Source organism: Myotis nattereri (genome assembly GCF_964212035.1).
Source record: "Myotis nattereri genome assembly, chromosome: 6".
NCBI classification, from domain to species: Eukaryota; Metazoa; Chordata; class Mammalia; order Chiroptera; family Vespertilionidae; genus Myotis; species Myotis nattereri.
The window spans coordinates 6,865,205-6,878,663 of NC_138081.1; the positions used below are offsets into that span (position 1 = coordinate 6,865,205).

Sequence of the window (13,459 nt, forward strand, 5' to 3'; positions counted from 1 at the left end):
GGACACATTTCCTATGGGTTGGGTTGCCTTATGCATATATGATTGCAGTTGGGGAAAGTGAGAACAAATTAGGGGACTCTACCAGATGAGTGGCAAGGGCTTAGAGTTATCCTGGGGAAGCTGATAACAGGGGCCTACAGAAGTGAATGTCTGCAGTAGGAGGCCCACCCAGGACAGGACGTGGGAAATAAATGATCATTGACTGCACACCTAGGTCCAGGCCCATGAGTACACCACTTCAGTTAACCTTCACAACATGCAAGGCCAGTATCCCTGTGTCACTTTACCGGAGAGGTTCAGTAATGGGCTGAGGTCACACTGCATGCAGTAGAGTGAAGCCTCCATTGGAGGCCTGTCTCTGAAGGCTTCAGTATTTGTAAGTGGCCATAGGTCGCCCACCTGGCTTTCAGAACACAGCATCCAGAGCTTACTGGTGCATGAGATCAAACATCAGATGAAGCCTAAACATTAACTTGAAGGGCAAGCTAGGGCCTGCTGCATGAGCCCAGGCTGCACATGCCGCCTTGTCTAAACACCACCATCAACTGAGCAAAGCCCAAGAGAAAAATCCCGGGAAGCATCCATGTCCACTGGCAAGAGCAATAAGCACACTGGGTCTCAGGTGAGAGCCCCCTCACTGCAGTAGCTGGGGATTCCCATGATTTCCATGGGAATACCGAAAAGGAGAGACTGGTCTGGACTGCAGATATTTAGCTCGTAGTGTTAGTCTCATATTACATATTAGCATCAGGAATTTGGCAATGTCATGCAGGATTCCAAGAGGGAAAGCCTTGAAAAAATTTATAATTTTAAGCCATATCTCTACACTGCAACACTTCCCACAATTTCTTCTCAGGTAAGAATGCACCATCTTTGAAAAAACTCTTCTTATCTAATAATAGACAAACATGGTAATTGACCATACCTCTGCTCTGCTTCCCATTGGCTAATCAGGGCGATATGCAAATTATCTGCCAACAAAGATAGCGGCTGGCAGCCAGGCAGCTGAAGGGAACATGAGGCTTGCTTGCTCCAGTGATGGAGCTAGCCAAGGTTCCCAGGCTGCTGCAGGCGGGCTCTGAGCTCCAGTCTAAGCAACAATGTTGCACTTATAGAAGCTAAACAAACCCCAGGTACCTGCTTTCAGCCAGCCGGCCTAGGAGCTGGAGCCGCAACAAAGTTTCAATTACAGAAGGTAAATAAATCCCAGAATAAACAGAAAAAAAGAAAAAAAGGAGTGACTGGGAGCTTCAGTTGCAGGCTTGGCCCACCTGAAAACAGCCCTCAGCCCCTCATCCAGGCTGGCCAGGCACACCAGTGGGGACCCCCACATTAAAGGGGGTGCAGGCAGCCTGAAAACAGCCCTCAGCCCCTCATCCAAGCTGGCCAGGCACCCAAATGGGAACCCCCACCATGAAGGGGGTGCGGGCAGTCTGAAAACAGCCATCAGCCACTCATCCAGGCTGGCCAGGCACCCCAGTGGGGACCCCCACTCTAAAGTGGGCGCGAGGAGCCTGAAAACAGCCAGTAGTCCCTCATCCAGGCTGGCCAGAAACCCCAGTGGGTACCACCACCCTAAAGGGGGTGCGAGCAACCTGCAAACAGCAATCAGCCCTTCATCCAGTCTGGCCAGGCACCCAAGCTGGACCCCCACCCTCATCCGGGACACCAGTTAGGGCAAACCAGCCGGCCCCCACCCATGCACCAGGCCTCTATCCTATATAGCAGGGGTCCTCAAACTTTTTCAACAGGGGGCTAGTTCACTGTCCCTCAGACCGTTGGAGGGCCAAGGTATAGTTTAAAAAAAAAACTATGAGCAAATTCCTATGCACACTGCACATATCTTATTTTGAAGTAAAAGAATGAAGCGGGAACAATTACAATATTTGTATTTGCATGTGGCCCGCAGGCCGTGGTTTGAGGACCCCTGCTATATAGTAAAAGGGTAATATGCAAACTGACCCTTACAGCAGAAGGACTGGGAATGACTGGTCACTATGACACACACTGACCACCAGGGGGCAGACGCTCAATGCAGGAGCTGCCCGCTGGTGGTCAGTGCGCTCTCCCAGGGGGAGCTCTGCTCAGCCACAAGCCAGGCTGATGGCTGCCAGCACAGCGGTGGTGGTGGGAGCCTCTCCTGCCTCCTCAGCAGCGCTAAGGATGTCCGACTGCAGCTTAGGTCTGCTTCCCGCTGGCAAGTGGACATCCCCCGAGGGCTGCCAGGCTGCCAGAGGGATGTCTGATTGCCATCTTAGTCCCAATCCCCCAGGGAGCAGGCCTCAGCCAGCAGGTGGTCATCGCCCAAGGGGTCCCAGACTGAGAGAGGGCACTGGCCGGGCTGAGGGGACCGCCCACCCGAGTGCACAAATTTTTGTGCACCGGGCCTCTAGTATCTCATAAGATGAAATGTTGGCCTATAAATGAAATATGTGGCTTTGGAGATTCCATCTATAGGAGCTATCTTCTTGTGGCCTTTTGGCCTCTTGGATCACACACTTCATACACAATGGAAGTAAAAAGCCCAAGGTGGATTGATCCAGGCACCCTAAAAGCTTACCATCAAGAGAAACTACTAGATCCATTGACTTCCTCCCCCAAGCCAGCTTAATCCATAGATAGCATGGGGTAAAGTAGGTTTACAGTTGAGTATGGGAAACACAGACTTTATGGTTGTATGATTATTTATACATAATTGTACTATTTTCCACACACACAACTGTAAACCTACTTTTCCCCACCCTGTGGAAGCCTGGGTTAGCAACACAGCACTGTCTTCTCACAGTCACAAGAGGGCTAGTGAGAAAAGCACTAACCAGGGGAAGAACAACAGAGGCACCCAGGCCACACTGGGCTGACTGTACACATCTGTCCCTTTTGTTTGTGTGCACAGCATAACTCACCACAGTGTCCTTTTTCACAGACCCCTTTTTAAGTTTCTCCACAAAATCCATCAGATCAAGCTAGTTCATGATGCTTCAAGATAAATGCATCAAGGGAGAAATATGCAATATGTCTTACCATGGTGGAATCTTTGAAAATAAGACTAGGGTGCTGCTGGGAATGCAGACTGGTGCAATCACTGTGAAAAACACTAAAGACTTTCCTCAAAAAATGAAAAGATAGAACTTTCATTTGACCTAGTGATCCCATTTCTAGGAATAAATCCTAAGAAACCAGAAACACCAATCAAAAAGAATATATGCCCACCTATGTTCAAAGCAGCACAAATTAAAGTAGCTAAGATTTGGAAAACAGCCCAAGTCCCCATGAGCAGATGAGTGGATAAAACAGCAGTGGTACATTTACACAATGAAATACTATGCGGCTGTAAAAAAAGAAAGAACTCTTACCATTTGCAAAGCATGGATAGACCTGGAGAGTATTATGCTAAGCTCAATAAGCCAGAGAAAGAAAGGCATTACATAATCTCACTCATATGTGGAATCTAATGAACTAAATAAACTGATGAGCAAAGTAGACCTAGAGATATAGAAGCATGGAACGGATTGACAAAATTTAGAGGGAAGGTGGGGGTGTGCGTGTGGTGTGATGACTGGGCAACTTGTATGCATGTATGCATAGCCCATGGACACAGAAAATGGAGTGGTGAAGGTAGAAGGCGGGATGGCAGGGGTGGAGTGGGTGGAGGGGTTCCATGGAGGGAAAGACAAAATAGAAAAGAAAGGGGACATCTCTAATACAGCAATAAAGATGAATAAATAAATAAAAAGTACGACTAGGAAAAAAACAAATGAACAAAACCAGAGCATTGACACACAGCATAACGACAATCTCTGTTCTGCAAACACACCAATGATTTATATAATTGAGCTAATATGACAAAAAGAAAATGAAAATATATTGAAGATTATAATTGTAGTGAGCAAAATTCCTTGCATTTGTTGCACTAGATAAGTTGTGTATACATGTAAATTGTCTGTTGTCTTAATACAAAATGAGACCAAAATGTGTCAACATCTTTTCCACTGAACCTAAAATATCCACATGAATGTTTTTGTCCTGTACAATTTCACTTTGCCTGTCCCCTAGTCTCCAAGAATGTCCTTGTCTTTCTCTAACTAGTCTCCTCGTCACTTTTGCCTGGCCGTGCACCCAAGCATGGCAGACAGAGAATCCTGGAGGCCCAAAGTTCTACAGCGCCTGTTGCAAAGGGGGAGGAGACTGCAGTAACTGCCACACTGGATCCACTTTATGAGAGAAGGAAAACGGACAACATCGTGAAGGCCTCTCGCGTATAATACAGCAGGATGCCTACATGGCCCAAGGAACCAGAGAGAGCAAATTACGGGCAGAAGAAGTGCAACCCAAGGCGGGAAGAGGAAAGGTTTGCCGTCAGCTGACACCTAGTCTGTGGTCGTTGCTTGTAATGGACAGAGCCCATTGGGGGAAGCATCAGACACTACAAAGAACACCCTGCTGCTGGAAGTGGACAGGGAGTAACTTCCATGAGTGTCAGAATGCAAGATCAAAGCTTCTCTACAAACAATGCCTACAATGAAGAAGGAGAAAAAATGAGAGTGGTAAGATATGCAAGTCAACCTAGCCTGGCCCTGCCCAGCCCTTGGGATGTAGGATTCAAGGAGAAGAAACTACAAAAAAAGAGCCTTGGACCACATCATTCTGCACAAAATACACTCAAGAAACTTCATTTTACTGCTCAACCAACGGACAGAGAGAGCTCCTTAATCCCTCCCCTCGCTCCTCAAAAGCCACAGTAAATTCACTTATGACATGGACTGGTATGATTTCAGAACAACTCTAAGTGTGCAACCTAGATGTCCCTTTCCATTCTCTCTAAGATAGTAGCAATATAGATAATGGTAAACATGTTATACAATATAATATGGAGAATATAAGCAACTAGTAGTTAATTATATTCATGAAAGTCTATAACAAACATTGAGATTATTTCCCTAGCATAAGAGCCTGGGGAAAGTGAGACTATCACAGCTGTATTGTCATCTAGCCCATCTGTCCTGAGAGCTCAGCCATTCAGGTGTTGGTTTAGCTCCTCTACCACTCCCTCCATCCAATCCTGTCTTCTTGGGAACCTGACCTCCCGATTGGCTCTCTCATCCCTTTAAACTGCCTGCTTTGTGACATCATTCTCCCACCAAACCTACCAACACCTGGTAGAATCCTGGGGTGTCCATGGAGTTGTCTGTAAATAAATTTGGATCATCGCAACTGTCCAGTGACCAGTAACTGGTGACCAGTGACCAGTGGCCAGTATGACCAGTGACCGTACTGGACACATGTGCTGTTTGGCTTCAGCCACTGAGACATCCTCATCCCTTGCATCTAAAGTTGATATTTGCTCTTCTTCTCTGACCAAGTCAGGTAAGGAGAGAACCTTTATAAAGTTTTTCATTAGATGTTTGCCCCTAAATTTAGCAATAGAGTCAAAAGAGCATAGAATAATTTGGGGAAATAGTGATTGAGAAGTCTGCAGACCTAATTTCAGTTGAGATTTTGCCATCTACTAGCAATGTGACTTTGGACAAGTCATTGACTCTCTCACAAAATCTGTTTTGTCGTCATCTGCTACATTCGGATGTTAGATCGGCTGTGGACTCTAACCCCTCCCTTTTCTAATATGGAGTTTTAAAGAACACTCCTGTTGACAATGAAATCAAGACTTCTTGATAGTGTTTCAACAGCAATAGGAAGAAAACCTAAGTCATGGAGAAAACTAGCAATACATACATATATAGATATATGATGTCTCATGTGTAATGATCTCCCACCACCAAGGTTTCAAGTTTAGTATTTTAAATTGAGTGCTGTTCCAAAGGTAATATTCATGTGGTTTTGGAGTTTGCTATCCAAAGTAGGATAACAGAGGAAATAGGGAGAGAGGATGGAGAGTACTGGGCTCTAAGAAGGCAAGTATTTCAATGTAAAAAAATTAGAACATTTTTCATCAGCACAGGCCTACAGGAACCAAGAGGGAGGAAAAGACACAACCAAGAAGGAGGGGAAAGTATAAAAATTAACAAGGAAAGCGTGAAAGAGCTCATGAGAACAAAAAGAGCAGTTTGGAATAGAATATTGGAGGGAACCAAAGATTTTAAATAAAAGCAGAAAGAGCATAGAGTGAAATCAGCTAGGGCTAGGGCAAAGTAATGTGGATCTCAGCAAATGCTTACATTGATAGAATAGGAAAGAAAGTAAGGCTGGGGTAGGGTACCACTAGCCAAAGCCGTGTATCAACACAATCCTATTCAGTTGCCTGTTTTCTTATTGCCTCTCTGAACACAGATGGCATGTGACAGTTTGCAATATAAACATTTAAAAACGTATTTCAGAAATGATCTTTCTTATATGCAAGAAACTAAGAAAGGTGATTATCTAGGGCATTGGAAATAACAGAATTTTCAGTGTTTCAATTCATTCTGATTTTTAAACTGTGACAATGTTTTGTCTAGTAAAAACAAATTAAGACTTTCAAAGAAAGATATATCCTAAATGGAATCAGAAAGAACACATCCTTTGTGTGATTAGTATGTTCGAAGTCAAAGATGCTCTTCATCTTCAAAGTTATTTTCTTCCTAACACAGAGGGCACACTGATACACAGCCATTGCCTTGTTTCAGGTCAGAGATGCTTAAGGAAAAAAAGAGAGCATTAAACCCCACATCTCTAATTTCTCAAAAAACAATTTTGTGGATTCTCTTGGGGGTTCCTAGATTAACTTTATTTTAAATTGAAATCTAATGGTAGTGGCTTTAAGACTTTGGATACAACCCCTTTCCTGGATGTTGAAGATGATAATAATCTAGGTTTTATGATAAATATAAAATCCTTCATGATACTTTTCAACTGTTCTTTTCTCTTTGTTATGAGGGTATATTAATTGAAATATATATATATGGCTAATACACTAAGTATTTATTACTTACTAGGGAATAGTCAGAGAAACTCGAATGAATACAACAATGGAATTCCTTTACACTTACTCTGCTCCCTGCTTAAACCAGGATTTGCTGAAATATTGGCCTGCATATAATGGAGGCACATATACATCAACAGTGGTTGCAATATGCTGCTTGTTATGCAATTTTTACTGATATATCTCCTCTGTCCATATGTACTGGCTAAGAACTTACTCAAAATCACCTATTGTGGGTTGTTTCTTTTTAACAGTATTCACTACAATAGAATAGGCAATATTTACTTTTATGATACTGCATGTATGAAGCAGAACTTCATACTGTAGTTAATTTATTAGGCTTTGACATTTGCTACGTGCCTAACTTCTTGAGAAACTCACTCTCAGATAGTCATTCTGAAGTAGGATCAGAAATCAGGCATGAAGACAGTAAGAAAGACCCTTTAAGTTTACCAAGTGCATTGAGCTATATGAACATTATAGGAAGAGCATGTGAAGGGCACAGCAAATGAGACGCGGAAGATTGTCATGACGATAGATGTACTGTCTTCTCCTGGACAAACAAACATCTGCATCAGAAGTTCTATTGCTCCTAGATGTGGGCAGTGTAATGTGCAGAGCTCTGGCAAGGATGTCGGGATGATTCGGTGATGGAAGCAGGTATTCAAACTAACATAGGGACCTAACCAAGCCATAGTTCCCTCACTCATGAAATGAGAATGTTAGAACAGGGAATCTCTAAGGACTCCTGGTTCTAAAATGCTTTAATTCTAGGAAAGAGCATGAAAATCAATACTACTGGAGGATCAAGGGTGAGAGAGGTCAGGAAGTGGTTGCTTCTAGCCAAGAGAACAATCTATGGACCACACCGCTTGGTATTGTGTACATTTATGCTCAAGTGTTTATATTATATATAAAAGCCTAAGCGACCGAATGACCAAACGACTGAATGACCAGTTGAGTAGCCACTATGACACGCAATGACCACCAGGGGGAAACGCTCAACGCAGGAGCTGCTCCCACAGTGGGAGCACCGCTCAGCTGACTGATGGGCACCAGACACCTGGGCTCATGGCTAGAGCGAGCAGCTGCAGTGGAAGGAGCCTCTCCCACCTCTGCGGCAGTGTTTCCACTACCAAGCTGGACCTGCTCAGCACCAGGCCCTGGCTCGGGCTCCTCCCGTCCACCTGCTGCTTCGCACACTAGTACATCCCTCGGGCCAAAACCAGCAGTCCTATATCCCCCCCCTCAAGGGTCCTGGATTATGAGAGGGCACAGGCAGGCTGAGGGACCCCACCAGTACATGATATCTCTATTTTATTGACTTCAGAGAGGAAGGGGGAGGGAGAGATATAGAAACATCAATGATGAGAGAGAATCATTGATTGGCTGTCTTCTGCAGGCCCCTTACAGGGGAATTGAGCCTGCAACCTGGGCTTGTGCCCTTGACTGGAATTGAACCCGGATTCGCAGGCCAATGCTCTATCCACTGAATCAAAACAGCTAGGGTTTAAAGCAGCAATCTTAAAATATGCTGTTTTTCACACACATTGTTTATCAATCTCTGATTATTTTCACCCCCCTCTTGTACCCTACAGAAAATTCCAAAAATCCACCTTTCCTTGGAATTTCAACCTCTCTGCAACGCTCTCTTCCTGTGGAGAGCAATGCAGGAGGTGTCTGCAATTTCTACAGTGTCTCTGCTCCAGCCAATAGTTCACCATGGCTCCTGCCATCAGACTCTGGCGCCTCTTTCCAAACTCTCATGGGTGGTGCCTATTTTTATCAACATTCTAGCACCACCCTGTTGTCTGGAATTCCTGGCCAGAGCCCAATCTCCATTCCAGCTGCTTCCAATCCGAAAGTTTTTGAGTGGGCTCTTACAGGAGACACTGAAAAGAAGTCATCATCACTCAGAAACTTCACTGTGACTGTCATTGACCAGGACAGAGATGTCTCCTCTATGTCTCTAGCATCCCAAGGTGATAAAAACTCAGATGCCTATAACATGGCCCCTCAGTATCCATCACTTTCTGTCAACCTTGTTCAGGGGGCACCCATTCAGGGACAGAGCCTGTCACATCCCTACCAAGTGGGAAGGCATGTGTGTTACTATAATCAAGGCACAATGGACCCTCTGCTCTCTGAAGAGGGTGGTCCCTACCTGCAGTCCTATGGCTCTGTGTCTTACACAGAGAGCAGGGCCTCTGTCCCTGACCCAGGGATGGTCATGGTGCTAAAGGAGGCTCAGTCCACAAGTATGATACCACCAGCCTCCACCTGTGGAATCTGCTACTCCGTGCCTCCTCATCCCATCACAAAGACAGGTTTTCAAGGTGAGTACAAACAGTAACGAGGAAGAGAAATAAGGTCAGCATTGACAACTAGGGTCAATCTGCGGCTGGGAAGTGGTGAGTCCTCAGACAGGTAGAATGTAAGTCCTGTGACTTTAACCACTACCCTTTCAATGCCTTCCATTGTCAGTCTCTTTATGAGGACACCTGACAGAGGTGGGCGGTCGGAAACTAACAGCCATGGATGCTCCATGTAGGAGAACTCCAAGAGCATGCCAAGGGACACCACACTTTCCACTGCCCTGCCTGATGAGTCCCCCTGAACTACAATGCCGCAATAAACTCCCTTGATTTATTGTTTTAGGCTCTTTCTGAGGCCTTTCAGTACATTATTGTGATAGTGCCCATTCAACTTTCCCTCACTTCCTTAGTTGGCACCTGGATTTAGGATCATGTGTTCCAACAATCTGTCCAAAGCAAACAGCCTATTGTCCCCCCTTGCTTATAGACTTGGTCCGGAAGAGTTCCATTCCCTGTCTTAGTCCTTGGTGTGAAGTGTTTTCATTCACTCAGGAAAGTAGAGAGAATTACAAGGGTTCCATATGAGAATGAGAAACATTTCTTAAAAATCACTTTTATTTTTTATTTGACTTATAACAACCCTGTGAAATGCAAAGAAAATCATTTAAAAAATGACATCAAATGTTCACCATGAAGAACCAGAACAGTTACGTTTTATCTCCTAGCACACGATGCTGTTCATGATCCTGCAAAAGAGCTTGTAGGGATGCCTTTCCCACTGTTGGAAGGCACATGACTGCTGCATTGGTCATGCTGGGGGAGCATCTTATTACCGGGTACTGACCGACTTCCCCTTGATTTCACTGTAGTGATGGAGACTTCCCCGGGGATGGAGACTTCCTTGGCATTGCAACTTCCAGGCCAACTATTTTATTTACCACCTACTCCAGTATTCCTCAAGTCCTGCAGTAACAGACATATCCAGGTACTTGAGAGTTATCCACCACCTCAGAGTGGGGACATTTCAATGTCACCCCTGGTCCAGAGTCCTAGTCACCTCCTGGCACTGCCTCCAGCTCCAAGCCAGGAACAGAAAGAGAATAAGAATGTGGAGAATATTAAAACCAAGCTTCCCAAGCACCTGAATGGGTACCAGATCCCAACAGAAAACGAAGCTGCTCCACTGCTCCCTTTAGAAGTCCCTGACATTCCACAGGTGCTGGCCTGCATTGATTGCCTTGGCCAAGAGGAGCAGCCTGGTTGTGACAACTCTGGTTTGGGAAAGAATAGCCTGAGTCTTAAGGACCAAGGGATACTTGAAAATATGACTCAGTCTAATGATAGTTTTGCAGACATTGCTACACTGGTGAAGAGTATTCCCCTTCCCCAGGTCTTAACTTCCTTGGATGACCTTGATCAGCCCCAAGGACCCAAGGTGATCAAAACCAAAGACACCAGGGGCCTCACGTTGCACGAGGTGCAGAAAAAGTCAAGTGTCAGAAAGACTCGCTCAGATCAAGGCTCGGAGATCAACATAAAGCCTCTGAGCCTATCGCTGATGCTCCCAAGATCAAGCCTGAGAGCCCAGATTGTGTGTGTGTGTGGAAGAAGTGGTTCCTTGCAATGCTGCAGGTAGTGGCTCGGCTCCTTCGAACATGGCCAAGCATTCTAACAGCAAACCTCAGAAAGCTGCAGCCAGCAGGACCAGCAAAACTAAGAGCCATGGGTAAGAAAACTCCAAAAGAAACAAAGAAAACTACTCCCAGAGAGCTGAGGAGAGGAAGCAGTCAGGGAACAAAGTCAAGGCCGAGGAGAAGCCAGCCATTCCCAAGATGAAGAGGAAGAAAAGTCACCCTGAGCTGCCACAAGAGGCCATCAAAAAGCCTCGCAGCAGCCTCGGTATGCACATGCTGGAGTCTGTGCAGGTTCTCCATGCACTGGGCAAGAAGAGGGATGAGAAAGCTGACCTGTCTTCCTCACGGGTCCTGGGAAAGTCAAGCAACCCCAGAGGCCCCCAGCCATGCCCAGCTATGAAGCTATGGCTGGATATGCCCCATGAAGGCAAAGGTCCTGTGAAAACTCAAGTCAAACCTCAAAAACCACATGGAAGTGCTGACCAAGGGTCTCCACCTCCACCCCAGGACCAGCTGCCTCTCCCGGGAAGGTTAAGTTGGTGCCATTGGTTTTTCCAACCATGGACAAGCCTCAAGCTCGACCTGTGCCTCGCAGGCCACAGTCTCTGGCAGCACGTCGGCCTGCTGTGAACAACCCTGCCAAGCCTGCTGCAGTCAATGCATCCCTGCCAACTCCTGCATTTTTGACCTGTCCTGCCAGACCAGCTCGGCTAATGTCGAGCAACTCAGCCGCACCAGGTTTGAACAACCCTGCCCGGCCTAGTGTCCCTCCGCCTCCTGCTTCTAGGGCAGGGCCCTACAAAACCTCATCTTGTGCTTCTACCCAGTGGGAGCCTGTTCCCTCTGCTGTGAGTCAGCCCCAGACTTTGCTCAAGCCTCACAACCACTATCTACTCCAGGATTTCGCCCTCCAACCAATTCCATGGAGGAAACCTGATGTCCTCGGGCCAGTCATGTCAACACCCATCACCAATGAGCAGAGGCCAGATCGAGAGGCCATGAAGAGGAAGGCTCAACTAGAGCGTGAGAATGCTGCCAAATTGGGAAAATGCAGCAACTCATTGACAGGGAAAAAGAAATGGACATTTCTCTGTACTATGGCTATGTGATGTAGGAGATGCTGGGAGTGCTGTTGCCACTCTGGGTACCTGCTGTTTTTCCATAGATAGGTAGATCATAGGTAGGTAGATAGATAGTTAAATAGATAATAGATAGATAGATAATAGATAGATAAGAATTTTGGAATATTGATATATTTTATAACTTAATAAAAGCTACATCCCTGACTTTAAGACCATTCCTACTTTTATTGCCAAAGCGCCAGGGTCGGTGTAATGTGTCTTTCCTCTCAGCCCTTTTACTTTGCTCACGCTTCTGGCCCACCGTCTCCAAGAAGCTGTCCCGGCCAGGCAGTGGGACAGGTGGGGTGCACTGCCTGCTGGGGACGCGCCCAGGCTGTTCCACCCGCCAGAGGTGTGGTGCCGAGGGTAACGCTCAGGTCGCGGAGAATGACACCCGTGGGTGTGAGCAGAAGTGGAATTTATTAAGGGCACCTGGAGGCTCAGCCTCTCAGGGGCCAGGGGATGCGGCCTGGACGCCATGGACCAGAGCAGCGTCTGAAGCTCCACGGGCTCCATGGTGTCACAGCCGACAGACAGGCGCGGAGCTGGGGGGCTGCCAGGTGCTCTTGGAAACACAGCTGACTTTGGAAACTGGACATGGCCAGGCCGCCACGGCTGCGAGAATGGAGGCTTCTCCATCCCCAGCACCTGCGCGAGGCCTGGGGTGCTGTGAACCACAGCCAAGCAAAAGGGGGGTGGGGGACACCACGTCGCTCACACTGGAGCTCGGTGGAGTTGACAGCCAGCCGCCCCTCTCTCTTTGCAGTTGCTGCTGCGGCCACCGCATGGGGAACGCAGCCGAGCTCCTCAGAGAACTGTGGGCGGAGTAGCAGCCGTCATGCTATGGACTCTCCTTGCTGTCTTCCCTCAACTCTCCGAGGCGACCCTGGTATTCGGGACCTCATCAAACCTGATAGGAGGCTTCCAGGTGCTGAGGGCAAAGTGGCCCCATGGGGTCTTAAGGGGTTACCTTAACAGACAACATGGGAAAGAGGATTGTCAAGTCTGTCTAATTGCTCATCTACCATCTTGTAAGGAAACCACAGCAAAACCCCCTGGAGCAGATAAAGAAGCGATTCAATGCAATGTTCTTGACCATCGGGCCAGGGGTCACCCCTCCAACTGCTGACCTGGACACATCCCTGGGTCCAAGGGAAGCTGGCCCCTGGCTTGCAGGGAAAGGCATGGACACTATACACTCCACAGGCCAAGAGCTTGTGCACACGTCCCTCTGGGGCCCGCCGGCTGTGCGTTCATTGCTGAGATGACTCCGTATGTGAAGGGAAGGCCTTCATCAAGGAAGGTCTGTCTCATGCAAGTCTATTCCCTGGAATGAGCCACAAGATAAGCAAGTTGTGGAGACAGCACATAGTCTCCTGGGGAAGCACAGTCCACCCATGGTCCCTTTTCTAAAGGCCTCGAGACTGGAGGGGCAGGGACGCCTCGCTCCTGTGAGCTTTCCAAACCCGGGCA

At 46.9% G+C, this 13,459-nt stretch overlaps 2 protein-coding genes across 2 annotated transcripts; both read left to right on the forward strand.

Annotated features, from left to right (window-relative positions):
* Nucleotides 1-7,215: 7,215 nt before the first annotated feature.
* On the forward strand, nt 7,216-9,269 carry LOC308521555 (uncharacterized protein C2orf78-like; the record flags this gene model as incomplete). Its single annotated transcript, XM_081094628.1, has 2 exons — nt 7,216-7,345; nt 8,515-9,269. 2 exons carry the CDS (start codon nt 7,216-7,218, stop codon nt 9,267-9,269), a joined length of 885 nt encoding a protein of 294 aa, XP_080950754.1.
* Nucleotides 9,270-10,102: 833 nt separating this feature from the next.
* Nucleotides 10,103-11,974, forward strand: LOC308521556 (uncharacterized protein C2orf78-like; the record flags this gene model as incomplete). Its single annotated transcript, XM_081094629.1, is given in 4 exon segments — nt 10,103-10,751; nt 10,864-10,958; nt 10,962-11,382; nt 11,385-11,974. Coding segments are annotated over 4 exon segments (1,755 nt in total).
* Between the last annotated feature and the right edge of the window lie 1,485 nt (nt 11,975-13,459).